Consider the following 22,465-nt stretch of genomic DNA (forward strand, 5'->3'; position numbering starts at 1 on the left):
ATCCCTGGGTAGGGAAGATCCTCTAGAGAAGGAAATGGCAAACCATTCCAGTATTCTTGCCTGGGAAATCCCAAGGACAGAGGAGCCTGGTGGGCTACGACGCAGTGACTAAACAACAACAACTAATGTAGGTATAGGTTACATTTTGGAGACAGGTTTTAAATTTCATGTATAAAACAAGTAGTGCAACACATCCTTATTTTATCTTCAGTTTCTGAAGGTAAAATTGCATGCTTTACCTAGTTTATGTTGCAACCAAACCAAGCAGTTCTTTTTTCCAGAAGGAATCTAAATTCTTCAGGAGGAACATGTTACTTTCCAAACAGGAGTGCTGATTACTTGAAGCATTAGTCAGTTTGAAAGACACCTATGTTACAAGAGACTCAGGAATAAGCAAAAGCTGAGGGATTCCATCATCCCTAGACCTGCTTTATGAGAAATGCAACAGGCTGTACTTCAAACTGACAAAAGAATGGCATTTCTTTCTATTGTATCAAAACACACCTTTTTTTCAATTTTGAAGATTTATAGCCACAGATTTTAAGAAAACTCATTTCTGGAAAAAAAGGAAAGTTTTTACAAACATAAACTTTTAGTTTGCTTCACACAGCATGAGGGATCTTTGTTCCCTAGCCAGGGATCAAACCTGCACCCTCTGGAGTAGAAACACAGAATCTTAACCACTGTACTACCAGGGAAGTTCCCAGTTTGCTTTAGAGAAAACCTGTATCAAACAAGTTCAAGCTATTAATTTCATCAATATTTATTTTTGTCAGATTCTAGTCTAACCACGTGCAGGAGAAAGGAATAAACAATAGATGGTCAAATTCTATTTGATGAGGTAGAGATGTAAACAAAATTATGAATCAGATACAGTGACTGAGCATGCACAATACATGCATATATACATATATATCATATCCTTGATGCTATTACTATTATAATAAGTCATACTAAGTTAATTTTAAAGTAACTAGGTTCATTCCTCTCAGTTCCTACTTGGTACTAACACATTTCTTACTTAACCTTATAAGTGAATACTTGTGATCCCTGTTGACTAATCATAAATATTTCACAGATGCAACTGAAGCTTTGCTGAGTCTGGAAAGGCAGTATTATAGAAAACATGACTAAAACAGCTCTGAAATTCTAGAAAATTTATAACTTATACAGAAGAAATCCCTAAAATGGCTAAAAACAGAAAGGTCCATATTGTTTTCAGGGAAAACAAAGAGGGGTGGCCGCATCAGTCAGCATTCCACATTCATGCTGATATAGGAAAAGTACATGGAAAGGCAAAGTGCAAGGTGGTCTATAAAAGAGGAGGAATCAAACTGAGGCCACTGTTAAAGGATAAAGCTCATTCAGTGAGTAAGCACGGATCTGAGAACAATCATGAGACTCAATAATATTTGCATGTTTAAATGTACGATTAGAGAGCAAAAAGGATCTCAGGCAAAAACCTTGTTCTGAAGAAAATTATGGAAAAACACATTCACACATACACAAAACACGGGTACACACACACACACCTGATTCTGCTTAGTTTGCAACTCTCTTCAGGGTTTTCTTCACTGCAAGTCTGACATCCTTATTCCTTAGACTATAGATGAGGGGGTTCAACATGGGGACTATATTGGTATAAAATACTGATAAGAACTTCTGCTGGCCGATGGAACCATCTGAAGAGGTCTTGAGATGTGTGAACAACCCAGAGCCATAGAAGAGGGCAACAGTTATTATGTGGGAGCCACAAGTACTGAAGGCTTTGGACCAACCCTGAGCTGATGAAATGTGGAGGATATTGGAGAGGATCAAAGCATAAGAAACAAAAATGATGAAGCTAGATATTATTACAACTGTGCTCACAACAATGGAATCCACCAGCTCACTGGCATCAGTAAGGCTGCAAGACAGCTGGAGGAGGGGGAAGATGTCACACATGTAATGATTGATGATGCTGGAATCACAAAAGGACAACCTAACCATGTCCCCTGTGTGAACCATGGCACCAGCAAACCCCATTGCATATGAACCAAACATGAGCAGAGAACAGACCTGAGGGGACATAGTGACTGTGTACCAAAGGGGCTTACAAATGGCCACATAGCGATCATAGGCCATGGCTGTCAACACATAGCACTCAGAATGGACAAAGAAACAGAAAAAAAACAGTTGAGCCATGCATCCTTCAAAGGAGATGGTGTTCTCTGACACAAAGCTCATCAGCAGTTTAGGGGTAATGATCAAGGAGTGGCAGAGATCTATGAAAGACAGATTGAAGATGAAGAAATACATGGGAGTATGAAGATGAACATTCAGGTATATCAGATTAATTAAACTCAAATTCCCTACCACAGTGACCATATAGTTCATTAAGAAGAGTAAGAAGAGAGGTAACTGGAGCTGTGTGAGGTCCGTAAATCCCACTAGGATGAACTCAGTTATTGAAGAGTCATTTCCCACAGCCATTATCGACAGTGCTGTGATCTGTGTGGAAATAAGAAAAGAATGTTACATCAGAGAGGGATTCAGACCCTTTGTTTCTAGGCTGAAGACTTGTTCCACTGGGGCTCAAGTGTGACTGTTGGGACAGTGAGTGATGACTCCCTATCTTTCAACTTTCTTCCTGCAACTGTCTTTTCATGTTTTCAAATCTCAGCTGCAACTCCTCACCTCCTCTGGACTGACTAGCAGGGGCCTAAAGCAATGTTCACATTTGAGAGATAAAGAAACAATATTTTGAAGAGATGACTAGGATGGCCAAAGTCATACAGCAAGAGAGGAAAGGAGTCCAGAGTGGAGCTTGGGACCAGTCCCTATGGAAATTTCTGAAGCTTGCACAAAGAAGTCCGTGTGATGCCCACTGTGCTCACGGCTCCACTCACTCTCTCCCTCTTGATGTTTGTTTGTTGTTCAGCTGCCAAGTTGTCTCTGACTCTTTGCGACTCCATGGACCGCAGCACACTAGGCTCCTCTATCCAACACTACATCCCGGAGTTTGCTCAAATTCATCTCCAATGAGTTGGTGATATTGTCTAACCATCTTATCCTCTGTCACCCCCTTCTTTTGTCTTCAGTCTCTCCCAGCATCAGGGTCTCTCCCTCTTACCTTTTAGAAAGTCAGCACCAGACTTAGTGAACATGCTGAGACTGTCCCCATATGATTCTGCATTTCTCCTACCTATTCCTTTTATCCAGTCCTACCTCAAAATCACAATGAATTGTTTAAGAAGGGCAGGTGGCTTCCCACACCTCTCCACTGCTGTAGTGGTGGGAATGAAAACATCAGAACAGAGAAGACTCATCCAATTTCCTTCTACCCGGAGGTCTCCTAGGCCTTAAGTGTTCTTTTCCTTTCCCTGGTCTGAAGGATACAAATGTTCTGACAATGAAGGACGCAACACTCATCTATTTGTGGATTTGCATATAATGTCTTCAGGGTCAGGCAAATGCAACTGCTTTCTGTCTCCAAACCATCATCTGGCTGATAATGTGAAGGCGTCTCATTCCCTGTGGATCTCAGCAACCTGTCTGGAAGCTTGGAAAATGAGCCTCATTTAGGATCAAAGTTTGATCAGGCTCCTTAGGGAAAAAATTATTGAGCCTGTGTTTACATACTTCATCAATAAGATGATATTGATACTTTTGGGATTCAATATTCTTCTCCAAGTATCAGTTCACATTAAAAATTTATTGATGTATGATAAATTACCATAAACATAGTAAATTAAATACCCAGTTATTCCATAAATTAGAAGTCTGGTATGGCATGGCTGGATTCTCTGCTCAGGCTAAATCAGGGTGTGGGCAAGCTTCACATTTTCTTCTGGGGGCTCAGGGGAAGATTTTTTTCCCAAACTCATTCAGGTTGTTGGAAGGACTCAATTCCTGTGGTTTCAGAACTGAGAGCTTCATTTTCTTGCTGACTGTCTGCTGGGGTCACTCTCAGTTTGTAGAGGCTGCCTGCATTTATCATCATGTGACCCTCTTGTCTTCAATCTGGCAGTAAATGGAACACTGAATCCTTTTTAAAAATTTAATTGAGACATATTTAAATTTATTTAGATACATTTGAGAAACAGTATCACAGGAACATCTTGAAATTAACTTTTACTACTTTTATTGATGCCCTAATTATAAAAGTAATATGTGCTTATTTTTGAAACCATAGATGACTGACACATATATCAAGTAAAAAGTGTCTGGTCCTCTCCACCTTTTCCTCCAAAGATAAAGTATAGTTGAATAACAATGTTACTTTCAGGTGTATAGCAGAGTGATTCAGTTATACATGTACATGCATCTATTCTTTTTAGATTCTTTTCCCATTCAGGTTATTACAGAGTAGTGAGCGGAGTTCCCTGCGCTATACAGTAGGTTCTTGTTGGTTATCTATTTTAAATGTAGCATGTAAATGTAAATGTATCTATTTAAATGTTTAAATGTTAGCCCCAAGCTTCCAATCTGTCCCTCCCTCCAGCCCTTCCTTCTTGGTAATCATAAGTTCATTCTCTAAGTCTATGAGTTTCTTTCCATTTTGTAAGTAAGTTTGTATGTATCATTTGTTTTTAGATTCTACCTATAAGCAGTATCATATGATATCTGTCTTTTTCTGTCTGGCTTACTTCACTTAATGTGATAATCTTCAGGTCCATTGATGTTGCTGCAAATGGCATTATTTCATTCTTCTTTATGGCTGAGTAATATTCTGTTGTATATATGTACCACATCTTCTTTATCCATTCCTCTGTCAATGGACATTTAAGTTGCTTCCATGTCTTGGCTACTGTGAACAGTGCTGCAATGAACACTGGGGTACATGTATCTTTATCAAAAACTATGTTTTTCTCTGGATATATGCCCAGGAGTGGGATTGTTGAATCATATAGTATATCTATTTTTAGTTTCTTATGGAACTTCCATACTATTCTCCATAGTGGTTGCACCAATTTACATTCCCTCCAACAGTGTAGGAGAGTTCCCTTCTCTCCACACCCTCTATAGCATTTATTGTTTGTAGACTTTTTGATGATGGCCATTCTGACTGGTGTGAGGTGATCTCATTGTAGTTTTGATTTGAAGTCAAGTGGGTCTTAGGAAGCATCACTACAAAACAAAGCTAGTGGAGGTGATGAAATTCCAGCTGAGCTATTTCAAATCCTAAAAGATGATGATGTTGAAGTGCTGCACTCAATATGCCAGCAAATTTGGAAAACTCAGCAGTGGCCACAAGACAGGAAAAGGTCAGTTTTCATTCCAATCCCAAAGAAAGGCAATGCCAAAGAATGTTCAGACTACCACACAATTGCACTCATTTCACATGCTAGCAAAGTAATGCTCAAAATTCTCCAAGCTAGACTTCAACAGTATGTGAACCAAGAACTCCCAGATGTTCAAGCTGGATTTAGAAAAGGCAGAGGAACTAGAGATCAAATTGCCAACATCTGTTGGATCATAGAAAAAGCAAGAGAATATCAGAAAAACATCTACTTCTGCTTCATTGACTATGCTAAAGCCTTTGACTGTGTGGATCACAACAAACTATGGAAAATTCTTAAAGAGATGGGAATACCAGACCATCTTACCTGCCTCCTGAGAAATCTGTATGTAGGTCAAGAAGCAACAGTTAGAACCAGACATGGAACAACAGACTGGTTCCAAACTGGGAAAGGAGTACATCAAGGCTGTATATTGTCACCCTGCTTATTTAACTTCTATGCAGAGTACATCATGCTAAATGCTGGGCTGGATGAAGCACAAGCTGGAATCAAGGTAGCCAGGAGAAATATCAATAATCTCAGATACATAGCTGATACCACCCTTATGGCAGAAAGTAAAGAGGAACTAATGAGACTCTTGATGAAGGTGAAAGAGGAGAGTAAAAAAAGTTGGCTTAAAACTCAATATTCAAAAAAAGATCATAGCATCTGGTCCCATCACTTATTTGCAAATAGATAGGGAAACAATGGAAACAGTGACAGACTTTATTTTTTGGGCTCCAAAATCACTGCAGATGGTGACTGAAACCATGAAATTAAAAGACGCTTGCTCCTTGGAAGAAAAGCTATGATCAACCTAGACAGCATATTAAAAAGCAGAGACATTACTTTGCCAACAAAGATCTGTATAGTCAAAGCTATGGTTTTTCCAGTAATCATGTATGGATGTGAGAGTTGGACCATAAAGAAGGCTGAGCGATGAAGAATTGATGCTTTTGAACTGTGTTGTTGGAGAAGACTCTTGAGAGTCCCTTGGACTGCAAGATCAAACCAGTCAATCCTAAAAGAAATCAATCCTGAATATTCATTGGAAAGGCTGATGCTGAAGCTCCAATACTTTGGCCACCTGATGTGAAGAACTGACTCATTGGAAAAGACCCTGATGCTGGGCAAGATTGAAGGCAGGAGGAGAAGGGGCCGACAGAGGATGAGATGGTTGGATGGCATCACTGACTCAATGGGCATGAGTTTGAGCAAACTCCAGGAGTTGGTGATGGACAGGGAAACCTGGCGTGCTGCAGTCCATCGGGTCGCAAAGAGTCAGACACGGCTGAGCAACTGAGCAACAACAACAACGAGTTGACGTTGAGCATTCTTTCATGTGACTCTTGACCTTCTGTATGTCTTCTTTGGAGAAATGTCCATTTAGGTCTTCTGTCCTTTGTTGACTGGGTTGTTCGTTTTGGTGCTTTTAGGCATCATGAGCTGTTTGTTAATTTTGGAGACTAATCCCTCCTCAGTCACATCATTTACAAATATTTTCTCACTATCTCTGTGTTGTCTTTTCATTTTGTTTATTGTTTCCTTTGCTGTGCAAAAGCTTTTGAGTTTAAGTGGGTCCCATTTGTTTATTTTTGTTTTTATCTCCACTGCTTTGGGAGATGGATTGAAGAAGAAACTGCAACAATTTATGTCAGACAGTGTTCTGCCTATATTTTCCACCATATGCTCAGATCACATGAAATTATGTAGCTCTTATCTAGGTACCTACTTTGATGTGTCAACTTTCAGTGTCAACATATGGCAGGCATGAACATTACTGCCCTTTACCCAAGATTACCCAACAGATATTTTGAGCTTTTAAAGTCCAAAATGAGGAGAGGAAATAAAGAGAAAGGAAAAGACTCACTATCTGCTGTTCACTATCCATAGTTTTAACTTTAGTATTCTGTTAAAAGAGATGCATCTTTCAAACATGACCAACGCCAAGATAATGATCTCACCCTCAATTGCATAATTCTGGGTGAGATTTCAAGAGAGTATCATTCTCACAAAGTGATTGGAGAGAAACCAACCCAGCGAAGAATCTCACTCCTTGCTTGATTTTGCTTCTGTTTCTTCTTTTCTTTATTTCAGTCTTTAAGATTTTTATTTTTAAGACCATTATAACACAGATTTTATTCTGTATTTGACCTCTATGCTATGTGTCTTTTATCTCTTTACTCCACACACATTATTTTCATAATTTTAATTTTTTCTTCTCTTGAGGTACCAAGAGGTGACACTCCAAACTGCATATCCTTTCTATTCCCTTCCTGTATATCTTGCTGGGATCTCTCATGACACATTTTTCTTTTCACATTTAGTGTGAACTTATTCTTTCTGACTGTGGCTTTGGATCAAATTAGATCCACCACAATCAAAACTCTTTCATCTTCCCAGCAGCATTTTTCACCTGCTCTTGTTTGTTGCAAAAGCTTGAAGCTTCCACTGTAGAAGTGAGAGAAATTGCTCCCTGGGATTTGCTTTTTCTTTCTTAATTTACAGTTATTTTGAAGTGCAAGCATTTTCTTTGTCTTTGGATTATGCTGTGAATATTGTTTTTTATGGAGTTTTACTTGTTCTTATTGTTCTGTATTGCTCTTACCAGAATTATTGGGAGGTGCAGGTCTAGGCATTTGCTATTTTTTTTTTTTTTTGGTTTCCTGAAAGTCTTCTCAAAAATAGTATTTTTAAGATATTTGCATATTTTAAAAAGGTATGTTGTATTGATTTAGAGATGTGGCAGCCTGGATAGGAGGAGAGTTTGGGGGAGAATGGATACATGTATTGGGGAAGGGAATGGCAATCCACTCCAGTATTCTTGTTTGGAGAATCCCATGGTTAGAGAAGCCTGGTGGGCTACCGTTCATAGGGTCGCATAAAGTTGGACACAACTAAAGCGACTTAGCACGACATGGCATGGCAGAGGTGATTCACTTCTCAGTGAACTCAAAAATACTTTTTTCATTTTAGTTTGTTAAAAACACCATTCATCATTTAGATTTGTGTTATTTCAGAAAAAGTAAATATTCAGAAGATTACTAGATCTGTTACTGGAAATATGGTGGCTAGTTTATTCAAGCCAACCATCTTGCTGGAAATAACTATATTGTCATACAAAATACAGACTTTTTCCTTATAAAACTGAAAAGCTGAAAGAATGTAAAGAATTACTAGGTCAAAATAGATTATGTGAAAAATCATTTATCTATTAAAAAAATTGAATTAGTAAGCAATCCTTCACACACATGTGCTCACATCTTGTGATCACAAGCCTAATGGCTTCACTGGTTAATTCTATCATACATGAAAAGAAGAAATAATACCAAGTGTAAGCAAATTCTTTCAGAAAAGAGATAAAGAGAAAACATTTTTCAAATATATTTTATGAGGCATCATAACCTAGATATCCAAATAAAACATAGAATTACAAGGAAAATATATACCAATATTTCTCATAAACATATGTGCAAAAATCACTTATACAACATTACTAATCTAATACAGTGTTCTATAAAAATGATAATGCTTTGTAGTTAAGTGGGATTCAGCACAGGAAATCAAGGTTGGTTATACCTCTGAAAATCATTCAATATAACTCATAATATTAACAGAATAAAGGAGAAAATGGTATCATTAGATAAATAGATACTGAAAAAACATATGATAAAAAATATCCATTTATCATAAAAATCTCAGAAAAACAGGAACAGAAAAGAATTCTCTGAATTTATCAAAGGGAATTTATTAAAAAATCTTACATAATTAATGGTTAAATTAAAAGCTTTCCCTGTAAGATTGGAAATGAGTGAAGAATGTCCTCTTTCCTCTATATTTGGTGAAGAGCTTAGTTATTGAAATTAGATGTGAAAATAAAATAAAATAACATCAGACTGAAAAAGAAGATAAATTAGCATTATTCTTAGAAAATATGATTATTAATGTAGAAAATCCACAAAATAAAAATATTAGAATAAGCAGATGTACCAAGATCTCAAGATACAAAGTCATTAAGTATAAATTAACTGCATTTCTAAATGCTAGCAACAAACATTTGGAAAATGAAATTAATAAAAATACCATTTACAGTAGCATCAAACTAAAATCACTTAGGAATAAATTTAATGACAGATGTGCAAACCTCTAAACTGAAAACTTTAGAACCTTGATCAGAGAAATAAAAAGATTACAAATAAAGAGAGATACACCATGTTTGTGTACTGGAAGATCTGATATTGTTAACATTTCCATTTCCCCCAAAACAGATCTAGAGACTCAATGCATTCCAAATAAACACGGGTTCAATGTCTTCAAAATGCTGAGAAAAAGTTACATTTAAACTAGAATTTCATACCTTACTAAACTATGAAAAAAATAGGAAGCCAAAATTAAAGAAATTTCAGAAATGCAATGTCTCTAACATTTGCATTCCATGTACCTTTTCTAAGGAAATTAATGGAGCATTTGTGCTATCAAAAATGAGGAAAAAAGCTGACATAGTCAAGAAGAGTCTAAAGAGGCATACCAACTAAATGTAACATAACTTTGATGAGATCCTGGAACTGAAAAAGAACATTAAGTACATAGTAAGGAAATCTGTGTATAGTATGGACTTTAGCTAATGATAACATAACAACACTGGCTTGCTAATTGTAACAAACACATTGTAAGATGTTAATGCTAATAATGGGGGAAATAGTTTGCAGTATATGGGAATTCTTTATACTATGCTCTCAATTTTTTCTATAAATCTAAAACTGTCCTAAAAAATAAAGTTCATTTAAAAAATGAAGAAACCAAGAAACAGGAAAATATGGGATCCAGAAAACAGAGGATCTAACATACATAAGAGGTGAAGAGAATCCTCAGAAAGATGGTGAACAGGGATCTTAAGATGTTAGATTTTCACTAGAGTAAGAGGACAGTCTATCAACACTCAAGTGGATTATAAATTTCTTAGAAAGACTTCTTAAGGAAGGCAACATTTTAAGAACAGCCGCTAACATCATATAGCTGCAGCTGAATATACTGAAAGGAGAGCTGTACAAAAGGGATAAATCAGAGAAATCTGTGGAATATTAAGCAAATGAAAGCATCTAAAAATATTCCCTTCAAGGAAAACAACAAATCAAATGAAAGTAATAATTATATTTGATGTACCTCTGTAAATAGTGTTTAAAATTGTCTTAATAATGTTAACTGCCAATATTTACCTAAAAATTTAATTATAACCATGTTGCAATAAGGAGAGTGTGGGTGTGTATGTGTGTCTGCTGAGAGTGAGGTGAAAAAGATTCCATAGGAACTCACACTGGAAACTATTGTGTGGTTTAGTCGTTCAGTTGTGTTGTGTTTGACTCTTTGCGACCTCTTGGACTGTAGCCCACCAGGCTCCTCTGTCCATGGGGATTCTCCAGGCAAGAATACTGAAATGGGTTGCCATTTCCTTCTCCAGGGCATCTTCTCAACCCAGGGATCAAACCCAGGTCTCCCACATTGCAGGCAGATTTTTTACTGTCTGAGCTACCAGGGAAACCCAAGAATACTGGAGTGGGTAGCCTATCCCTATTAGAGTAATTTAAACTTGAGACAAGAAGCTTATCAAATCAATGTAACTGAGAGGGAAAGCCAGACCAGGATTTCAAAGAAATATGTTCTCTGGGACTGGAGGCTGGATAAAGTTGAGTGAGACGAATATGTCTACATTTAGTTTATGAATTTAGTTTGTTGCCTAGGGGTGAAAAAAGCTTAGAAAATGATGACCAGAGGAGGAGCAGCATTTGAGAATCACAAGTAAATGTTGAATGCAGTTTGGGGCACTTTAACTTGAGGCACAGAAATAGACATAAAACAGAATTGTTCAGGAGGCAGGTGGGGGACAGGTTCAGGTGATACATACTGGTGAATATGAATGAGCAGAAGGAGAGCAAATACTTGTCAGGCTCTTTCTATGATTCAGGCAGTGTTTCATTATTTTACATGTAGTAAGTTATTTAACGCAAAGGACAATTACTAACATGTTACAGATGTGGATACCAAGGGTGAAAGAGGTCACATAAATTGTCTAAAATCTCACAATTAGAAAGTGGAGACTCAATCTGGATTTAAATTTCAGATCATCTGATTTGACAGTCTCTTCTTTTAAATGTCTTCCCACAAGTCAAAACTTCAGGGAGTAGAACCATTGACTCCCTTTGTTCTCCTGACAGTGAGGGCAAAACATATTCACAACTACACTACATGATATAACTGTGGCCAACTGCTCAGAACTGGGTGAACATCCTTTGTCAGTAGCAGCACAGCTGCTAGTCCTTTGGCTTGCCCCACACTTGCAGAACCTCTGTCTACCAACCTGGTGTCCACATCTGTAAGATGCTCTGTTCTCCAATCCTGGTTTTATAATCTCAAACCAATTGTCTGAATTCCCATCTTCTTTTAATTAACTCTATTTAAAAGAGCTAGTCATTTTTTTCTACTTTTGAGATATAGTTGACATACAGTAGTGCATTAAGAGTCACTTTCTACTTTACAATATTGTAGTGGTTTTTAAATAAATGAAAAAAAAATAATAAAATTATTCTCAAAGGAAAAAAGAGTCACTTTCTACTATTTATCCACATAAACTCTAATACAATATTTTTTCCTTACATATACAAGCCAAAATATGAACTGACAAAACACTTAGCTGTCAAATGGGTTAAATTCGAAGTTAGAAATATGAATAAACTTTGCAATATAAGATTTTCGGAAGTTTTAATTCTTCCAAAATTCTCTCAGTTTTAATCAATCACTGAAATTTGTGTAATCTTTGTACCTCACTTCTCAAAAGAGAAGGCTCTAGTTTCTTCTTTGGCAAACAATGTCACTAGTGGTTTTCCCCAGAAGTTCTGTTTCATGTAACATAAATTCATTCGCAACAAATGAATTTGGATTTTTCCACCAAAAATATCAGAAGTTGCAAATACAGTTTATATTTTTTGAATATGATAGGTAAGTTAAATCAAAAGGACCTTCTTCAGTGGAATGTCCAGTTATAGCTGAATGGGCAGGTCAGTAAATCCCCACAGCACATCTATAAATTTGGACACAATTGGCAAACATAATGATTCCAACATTCTGGAAATCAACCAATGCACACAACAATCAGAAATGCTGATGCATTAGAAAGTGTTTAAGTTTATGTAAGAATAAAGGGAGTCTGTGATGGTGACTGCAGCCGTGAATTAAAAGACACTTACTCCTTGGAAGGAAAGTTATGACCAACCTAGATAGCATATTAAAAAGCAGAGACATTACTTTGCCAACAAAGGTCCGTCTGGTCAAGTCTATGGTTTTTCCAGTGGTCATGTATGGATGTGAGAGTTGGACTGTGAAGAAAGCTGAGTGCCGAAAAATTGATGCTTTTGAACTGTGGTGTTGGAGAAGACTCTTGAGAGTCCCTTGGACTGCAAGGAGATCCAACCAGTCCATCCTAAAGGAGATCAGTCCTGGGTGTTCATTGGAAGGACTAATGCTGAAGCTGAAACTCCAATACTTTGGCCACCTCATGCGAAGAGCTGACTCATTGGAAAAGACTCTGATGCTGGGAGGGATTTGGGGCAGGAGGAGAAGGGGACGACAGAGGATAAGATGGCTGGATGGCCTCACCGACTCGATGGGCATGAGTTTGAGTAAACTCTGGGAGCTGGTGATAGGGAGGCCTGGCGGGCGTGCTGCGATTCATGGGGTTGCAAAGAGTCGGATACGACTGAGCGACTGAACTGAACTGAACTGAACTGTGATATTTTACAAAGGACTCCTCCCAGTGCCAAATTTTGACTGGGTATTTTAAGGTTAAAGATAAAATAACCATGTTTAAATACTGTACTCTAATTGCTGAATTCGTTTCTCACAATGTTTGCAAATCTGAAACCTTATTCCATATGTACTGGGATTGATGGAACAATAATAAATGATGGATAATAAAAATCTCAAATTGTACTCAATGTTGTACTCAAATGCCTTTTCCTAGCTGATTCGCTTATGATGAATAATATTATGAGAAGTAAGGGACACATGCTCCATCTGCCTGACTCCACCCACCAGTCACCACTGCTGCTTCAGCTTTAGGCTTGCCGCAGCTAGACACGGCGCGAGAGCCAAGGGGGCTACATCACAACCTCCCAAAACTCAAGAAGCAGTCCCAAGGCCCCACCACATCCTCCCCCGGAGACCTGTGTCTTAGCACAGGGGCAGCCTCACTCTTATCTTCTCTGGAGAGTGTCCGAAGACCTGGACGGTGCAGGAAGCAGCTGGAGGCCTGGTTCAGTCCTGAGTGAGAGCTCCCTGGTCTCTGGCATGGGCTGGGCCCTAAAGGAAGCAGCCTGAAGGCTCTGGGTGGCCAGCTGGACAGGGGTGACCCCAAGAAGACTTCCAAAGGAGACGAGTGGGGGCCTATGGGCACGCATGACCTGGGCCACCACCGAGGCCTTGTACGGCAGCAACTGCGAGATGGATGGCACAGAAGAGACTCGGGCAGATCAGCAGCTAGCGCCATCCGCCATGGCCAACAGCAACCTCAAGCTAGACCGCCCACCGGCTGCTGGCAGCCTGGCCCCTGGCGTGTCTCACAAGGACAAAGGTGCATCGTATGCTGTGGAGCCTGGGGATCCCAGGCCAGCTGATCTGCTCATGGCTGCCCAGCTGGGAGGACCCCCATGTGGTGTCGAACGGAGCATGCGCACGAGAAGCCCGCCCACAGCCATCTGGGGGATTCTGCAAAATGCAGGTGCAAGGCCCGGGCCGGCCAGAGGACGTGGCTGAGGAGGACACGAGGAACCATAAGGTGAGTGAGTTCACACGCAAGATCCTGGAAGCTGCTGAGCACGGCCAGACCGTGGCTCCCCTTGGGGCCCACCCAGTGGATGCCCTGCCCTTGGCCTTGGCCTCTCTGGTCTGGCGGGTCTGAGCCTCACTGCCCCAGGCCTTGCTGCCCCAGCTCTGGTCTCTTTTCACACCCAAGTGTCTGGGCTCTCAGCCTCCCATTAACACGCGTGTGCCTCCACCGTATCTTTGGGCTTCAGGCCACCTTTTGGGCCGTCTTTCACTTCAGGATCCCATCTCTTTGTGTCTCAGTACGCCATTTTGTACGGGTCACCTTTCTGTACTTCCGTCCCCCATTCTCTCAAGGCCGCCTTTTTGAGGTTTGTGTGTTCTCAGGTTTCCCTGTGCTCGTGACTTACTGACTCTGCAGCTTTTTCGCTCTTCTTTGTGTTTTTGGTGTCTCTAGCAGCCACCATCCTCTGTGTTGCGACCTCCCACCTCCTCAGGCCCTTTCTCTCCCACTTGCATCTTAGGCAGCGAGGACTCACTTCCTGTCCTGCTTGTGTTCCCATTTCCTCACTGTCTACAGCCTGAGTGCAGGCACCTTTCCTGCTTGTTGTTCAGTCGCCAAGTCGTGTCTGACTCTTCTGTGACCTCATGGACTGCAGCACACAAGGCTTCACTGTCCCCCAGCATCTCTTGGAGTTTGCTCAAGTTTATGTCCATTGCATCAGTGATGCCATCCAACCATCTCTGTCACCCATTTCTCCTTCTGCCTTCAATCTTTCCCAGTGTCAGGGTTTTTCCAGTGAGTCTGCTCTTCACATCAGCTGGCCAAAATATTGGTTTCAGCATCAGTCCTTCCAATAAATTGGAAGTCCTTCCAGTCAGGGTTGATTTCCTTTAAGATTGATTGGTTTTATCTCCTTGTTATTCAAGGGACTCTGAATGAGGGTTTTCTCTAGCTAGTTTGAAACCATCAATTCTTGTTGCTTTCTTTCTCTGCCTTTTTTATGGTCCAGCTCTCAAAATCATTCATGCCTACTGGAAGACCATAGACTTGACTATACAGAACTTTGTTGGGAAAGTGATGTTTTTGCTTTTTAACACACTGCCTAGGTTTGCCATAGTGTTCCTGCCTAGAAGCAGTTGTTTCTAATTTCCTTTCCTGATGGCTTATTCTTTTGCTGTGAGAAGCAGAGCTTGTTTCAGGCAGTTTGTGAGGGAGGGGTGGAGCCAGACTAGAAAATGCCTTTCTTGGGAATTACAATAGGACTGGTCTTCGGCAAGGGAGTAGGGGCTTATTAAGGGGTTGCCCTGTCCAGGCCAAATGAAGACACCTGGCGGGCTCCTCCCCCGAGGCTCTGGCCAGTATGTTGTGAGGAGTGGATGCATCAGGCTTTGCACACAATCAAACCTGGTCTGCATAGATGATGTCCCAGCCCATGAAGAGTCCCTGGCATGCCACACAGACGCACAGATACCACCCCCAGCCATGCCTGGAAAGGGGCTGAATGTGGAGCACTTGTTGTTGAATAGGTGAAGGCAGAGAATGCTGACTGCTGAGCCCCAGCACACTGCTAGGAGGGGTCCTGGCACCCCAGGAGGTGGGAGTGGTCCTTGCTTTTACAAGTGCCTGGCAGATCCCAACTCCACCCTGTTTTTGGAGCCTTTCCTCTTTGTTAACAACTTACAAAATCTGTCCTCTTACCTTTCTTGTGTTTTTTTTTTCCACCTCCAGAGAATAACTTTGATTTGGAATGATACCTTTTGGTACCAAATGTTTAGGAAACAGACCCCCCCCTCCCCCACCCCGCCGCAACTGCAGCCGCGTAGGTGCTAGCACTGTGAAAATACAGTTTCTGCTGTTTCATTATAGATTTTTTTTTTTAATTTTAGTTATAAGAAATCCCAAGAAAGAAAAGTTAAGAAACAAGGCCACTGAGTCAAAGCACAGTTCTGTCTCCCAGCATGGAGGAGGGAGAGTGGTGGGGCTTGGGGGCACTTTTGTTCTCTGACAGCTCTTTGTTCACCAGTGCCACTGCCCACTGAGTGGCGGCAGCAGGGGGTTTTGTTCAGGTGGGAAAGCTCACCGGGTGCTAGGTGACCTTGAGTGTTTTTTGACCTTAATGTGCTTGCTGCCATTTTGTTTTCATGTAGCTTGGTGTGTCACTGTTTTGAGCAGACCATTCCAGACCTGTTGCTAAGGGAGAACTGTAACAGGCAGTGGAGCATTCTGCCCATGGAGAGGCCATTTACTTGGAGCCCAGTCAAGGTCTTGAGAGCCTCTTGTCTGCATCTTCCTACATCTTGCATCATAAGACATCGCCTAAACTGTGATTCTGCCCATTTTGTTGTTGACAGGGTGCACACACACACAAGTGATGATGTGCATTTTTATAGAAAGTTAATAATTGGGAATATCCTGTCTTTGACCAATTATGAGACCAACTCAAATTCTGGCCCAACTGTGTAGGTCTGGGAAAAACCATAGACTTGATCATGCAGCACCAGCCTAGGGAAAGCACAAAGGAGGCTATCAGCAACTGAACGAGCTTTGCAGGGTTGAAAGAATGCATACAAGCTTAAGAATTCTGCTATAAGTTGAAATGAGAAATGTATAGCAGGTATCGTGTAAAAAAGATCTGAGAAAGCTTCAGACTTACTAGCAGGACTGCCAGAAGGTGATTCTCTCCTGAAGCTAGTCAGAAGGACCAGAGGGATGTGACTGTTCAGTTTCAAAGATAGTAACAAAATATTAAAGGATTTTGAAAAGTCAATATAACATGACATCAACAAAGGTCACAGTAATTTTCTAGAGACAAAGTCCAAGGAAATGAAGATATGTGATTTGCCTGATGAAGAATTTAAAATAGCTGTTTTAAGGAAGCTCAGTGAGCTACAGGAAAACAGAAAGACAGTGCAGTGAAATCTTGGAAACAGAAAACAAAATGAAAAGCTTAATAAAGAGGTACTGATAGAAATCATAAGAAAGAAAGAAATCCTGGAGCTTAATAATGCAGTGAATAAAGTGAAAAAATATGATAAGAGCAGCAGCAGATTAGATCAAGCAGAAGGTCTGTGAGGTAGAGGATAGGACATCTGAAATTATGCAGTAAGTAGAGAACAAAGAAAAAAAATGAAAAAGAGTGAAGAAAGTTTATGTGAAATGTGGGATGCCATCAAGAGGACTATTATAGACAGTATTAGAGTCCCAGAGGGAGAAGAATGGAGAATGGAAAGCATTCTTAAAGGAATAATGACTAAGAACTTCCCAAATATGGGGAGATATTTAGACATCCAACTTATAAAGTTAATAGGTCACCCTAATATTTCAACTCAAAATGGTATTCTCTAAGACACATAATTAAGCAGTCTGATATCAAAGAATTTAAGAAAATCCAGAGGAAAAACAAAGGAGCCCTCATTAGACTGCCAGGAGATTTCTCAAGAGAAACCTTGCAGCCTAGGATAGAGTGAGACAATATACTCAAAGTGTTGAAAGAAAAAGCTGCCCTGCCAATCAAAGTTATCTTTCAAAGATGAAAATGAGGTAAAGACTTTCCCAAAGAACAACTGAGAGAATTAATTAGCACTTGACTTCATAAGAGTTAATGAAAGGAGTTCTTCAAGCTGAAACAAAGGACACTAATTAGTAACATGAAACATAAAATATACAAAATATTGGCAAGTATAAAAATAAAGTCAAATTCAGAATACATACTGTAGGATGGTGATGTGTTAACTAGTCAACTCTAGTAAAGATTAAAGGACAGAACTATTTAAAAATAGCTATAACTACAGTAACTTGCTAATGGATACACAATATAAAAAGAGATAAATTGTGATATCAAAACATAAAATGTGGGAAAGGAGTAACATAGTGTTTTTGTGTGTTATCAAATTGTTATCACCTTAAGATAACACATACCACATTAAGATAACACTTAGATTATCTTATGTAAGTCTCATGGTAATCACAAAGCAAAAGCCTACATTAATACAAAAGAATAAAGAGAAGGGAATAGAAACATACCATTATAGAAAATCATCAAATCATAAAAGAAGACAGCAAGAGAGAAAGAAAAGAACAAGGGAGTTACAAAACAGCCAGAGAACAATTAGGAGGGCATTATTCCTTACCTGTCAATCATTATTTTAAGTGTAAGTGATTCAAATTCTCCAATCAAAAGAAGTAGAGTTGCTGGATGGATTAAAACAAAACAAAAAGCCCAGACCCAATTATGTGCTTTCCACAAGAGATTTACTTCAGCATTAAGGACACACACAGACTGAAAGTGAGGGGATGAGAAACGGTGTTCTCTGCAAGTGGAAACCAGAAAACAACAGCAGTAACCATACTTATATCAGACAAAATAAACTTTAGCTCAACAATTGTAATGAGACAGAGATGGTAATGATACCATGATGAAGAGGAAACATTACAGCTGATACCACAATAATACTAAGGATCAGATTATTATGAACAGTTATAGTCGGACAAATTGAATAGCCTAGAAGTCATGGATAAATTCTTAGAAACAGTCTACTGAGACTGAATTACAAAGAAACAGAAAAAATCTAAACAGATCAATAACAAGTAAGGAGATTGAATCAATAATCAGAAACCTCCCAACAAAGAAAACCCCAGGACCAGAAACTAGATGGTATTACTGGTGAATCCTGTCAAACGTTTAAATAAAAATAAATACCACAACTTCTCAAACTTTTCCCAAGTGTAAGAAAGAACACTCTAAAAATCACTTTACAACCAGAATTACCCTCTCACCAACACCAGGTAAAGACACTGTAAGAAAAGAAAACTACAAGTCAATGTGTCTGATGAATATAGATGCAAAAATTCTCAACAGAATTCTGACAGACCAGTTCAATAGCACATTAAAAAATCATGCACTATGATCAAGTGGGATTTAACCATGGAATTCTAGAGTGGTTCAACATACACTAATCAAGAAATGTGCTATATCAGATTAATATAATGAAAGATAAAAATCATATAATATTTCAATAACTGTAGCAAACACATTTGAGAAATTTCAACATTCTTTCATGATTAAAAAATGACAGGGGATGGATTGTTAAGGGGGATAAGGGAACTTTTGGGAGTGATGGAAATGCTCTAGATCTTGACCATGGTGGTCTTTAATGTGACTGTATTCTTTTGAAAATCATTGAACTGTATTCTTAAAATGAGAGCGTGTTATTGTATCTAAATTATTCCACCATAAAACTAATTAAAAAAAGAATATTACAAGAAGAACCAGTCTGAACATCTTATATCCCCTGCCCCTGAAACATTTTCCATAAATAAAACAGATTTAGTTTTCTATTAAACCAGAGTCTAGTAATTTTTAACTTACTACAGAAGTTTGAATAAATGTGGGTTGTATAAAATGGAATACCACTCAGCAGTAAAAGGACAGGCTGTTGATACAACAATTAGGATGGACTTAAGAGCATCATGCTTAGGGGAAAAGGCCAATATCAGAAGTTATATGTTGTATAGTTTCATTTGTTGTTTTAACAACCCAACTATAGAGATGAAGAACAAGTAAGTTAGTGGTTATCGGAAGACAGAGATGAAGGTGGGAGGGGATAGGTGTGACTGTAAAAGCGTAGTTTAAGGGAGTTCCTTTATGTTAGTAAATGAGTTCTGTGTATGATTGTGGTGGTAGCTACATGAATCTATAAAAGGTCAGACAGAAACATGTACTGCATATAAAATTGCTCAAAGCTAAATAAAATCTATAGTTTTGCTTTTGTACTGCAGTATTGCTGTGGTAGGAAGCTGGGTGGATTTCAAAGAAATCTATTCATTATTTTTTCAATTTCTTGGGACTGTATAATAATTTCTAAATAAAAAATTAGATTTCTTCTCACAAGTGTGTATGTGTGTATGTGTGTTTTAGTTGCTTAGTCGTGTCAGACTCTTTGTGACCCCGTGGATTGTAGCGCACCAGGCTCCTCTGCCCATGGGATTCTCCAGGCAAGAATACTGGAGTGGATTGCCATTTCCTTCTTCAGGGCCTCACAAGCATAATTGTAAGCTAATACATACTTGGGAATTTTAGTCATACTTCTTTATAATGAGGCTTATTTACAGGGATTTTTCTCATAGATCTAATCTATTAAAAGCAAACACATATTGAGTCAGAATATCTTAAAGTAAATTTCCATAGGATTATTCTTATAGTAAATAGTGTTTTATTAAACAATAACCTCTGAAATCAATTAAAAAATCCTTTGGTTTATGTCTATAAAGTTTTCATAAACTGATTATTTAAAGAGACTCAATTATTAGTGGCTCAGTCGTGTCTGACTCTTTGCGACTCCATGGACTCTACAGTCTGTGGAATTCTCCAGGCCAGAATTCTGGAGTGGGTAGCCCTTCCCTTCTCCAGGGGATCTTCCCAACCTGGGGATCGAACCCAGGTCTCCCACACTGCGGGCAGATTCTTTACCAGCTGATCCACCAGGGAGTTTGTAAGGGGCCATAGTAAGTAATCTTTCCTTAAATGTTCGTATATCTATATGAACTAAAATTCTTAAAACTAATGTTACCTAGAATTATAATTGGTGAATTTTCAATGACATTAATTATTTGCATCTTTATAAGGGAGGGCAGATAATCATTTCTTTTATGCTCTGGGGAGTGTATAATTTGTGATGGGAAATTAACATTTACTGTCACAGATAGAGTGTAAACATACACACTGATTTCTTCCCTGCAGAGTTTATCATGATGGGAAGGCCCTTGGGGGCACCTGTACCTGTATTTCTAACCAGGTTCAAAAGAATTATAAACCTTATGCAAATGCTATGTGCTCTATGACCTGGTGGTTCGGCTGTCTGCCTGTGGTTTCCTTGCACAATCTCTTGGTAAATTTATAGCTACAAGTTTGATTTAAATCATAGACTGACTCTTGGAACATTGAGACTGTGAGATTTATGCTATGATTCTTTGCCTGTGAAGGAAGAATATTCTGTGGGTACATCTGCTTCGCCTTGATATCCCCTAGGCCAGTTCTTCCAGGACAGTGGAGGTGAAACATGCATAAAGGGTCAGCACTGAGTTCTTTCAATGCATGGAGAGTGAGTTAACCAAGTTTCCGTATTTTGCTAAATTCCTCTGTTGCCAAAAATGAGGAAAGTATTTATATTGAATAACTGAGAAGTCCTAAGTCAGGACCTCTGACTCTACTGCCTATATTGTTCTCAGCGTACCCTCTGTGTTGGCATTATCTTCATTCTGGTAGCAAGGGAACTATAGCAATTCCAAGTGACGAATCCAGAACATAGCAATATCAGAAGAGATTTGGGTTTTTTTCTAAAAAATTTTTTATTGAGATGCACTATACACGAAAAGTCAGATATGACTTGGTGACTGAACAACAACAGTTATACACATAGGAAATACACATAATACTCATAATAAGTTGACATTCTTGGGCTTAGTCTTGATGAGGACCTTAGAGATTCATTAAAACATGTGTTTTCTGTGAAAATGTTAAGAACTCTTATTTAGGTGATACATGAAACAAAAACACTCCCTCTAAGTTTATGTTACATGAAGTCAACATTACAAGAAAGTTTATGGCAAGGTACTAAGCTAGAGTTAAAGGTCATTCTTTCATTTTTAATACAACCAGTATAAATACAGGCAGAGAATGAGTGTAGAGATGCTCAGTTTATTCTTACATTGCAAAACTAACTCATTACCTTCCTTTCTCCTATCTATGTAATAGTCACAGTACCCTGATTTAGTTATAACAAAATGTGTCAAACAGTTATCCTTTTCACTGAATTATAACAAGTTATCTTTTGCTAGTAAGTATACAGCTTGAAATGTTTTCACAAACTTAATGACTAACTTAATCAGCACTCAAATGAATTCTATTTCTCATTCTTGTCATCCTACAAAACCCAGGAAAGCACATCCACATTCCTTTATTTATTCTCTGTACAACTAGGATAGAACAGAGGAGGGCAGTATGTGTGGAAACCCTGAAATGTATGGTTAATTATAAAATTTAAGATATCAAGGTTCACCTCAATATGTGTTATCAATTATTGACTTCCTGGATTCTTGAAGTATCTGAAACTTTAGAGACTATAAGAGACTTCCTGGTTGCAGAATACTATATGGTCTCTTCCCTGTAGGAATCTCTTCTTGAAGGAACCTTCAGTATGTAGTAGGATGATGGAAACATGAGTTGAAAATAGGAAGTGGTAAATCAGATGAATATGGAGAGAACTGGGCATACCTTCCCGCTCCTAAAGTCCAGTAGCAAGTAAGCTTGTTCCTCAGCTAGTGTATCCCTCTATTTTCTAGTGAAGATAGAGCACAGTTGTTTGTCATATGCAGTTTGTTCAAAAGA

General features: G+C 38.9%; 1 protein-coding gene across 1 annotated transcript; it reads right to left on the reverse strand.

Moving 5' to 3' along the window:
- Positions 1–1,542: 1,542 nt before the first annotated feature.
- LOC110147735 (olfactory receptor 8C8-like) lies at positions 1,543–2,472 on the reverse strand. The gene has a single exon (XM_020909407.2). It carries the CDS (start codon positions 2,470–2,472, stop codon positions 1,543–1,545), a length of 930 nt encoding a protein of 309 aa, XP_020765066.2.
- Between the last annotated feature and the right edge of the window lie 19,993 nt (positions 2,473–22,465).

Source organism: Odocoileus virginianus, unplaced genomic scaffold, assembly GCF_023699985.2.
Source record: "Odocoileus virginianus isolate 20LAN1187 ecotype Illinois unplaced genomic scaffold, Ovbor_1.2 Unplaced_Scaffold_19, whole genome shotgun sequence".
Taxonomy (NCBI): Eukaryota; Metazoa; Chordata; class Mammalia; order Artiodactyla; family Cervidae; genus Odocoileus; species Odocoileus virginianus.

Coding starts and splice junctions, on each gene's coding strand:
- LOC110147735 (XM_020909407.2), bottom strand. CDS start 2,472: ATGGCTGTGGGAAATGACTCTTCAATAACTGAGTTCATCCTAGTGGGA.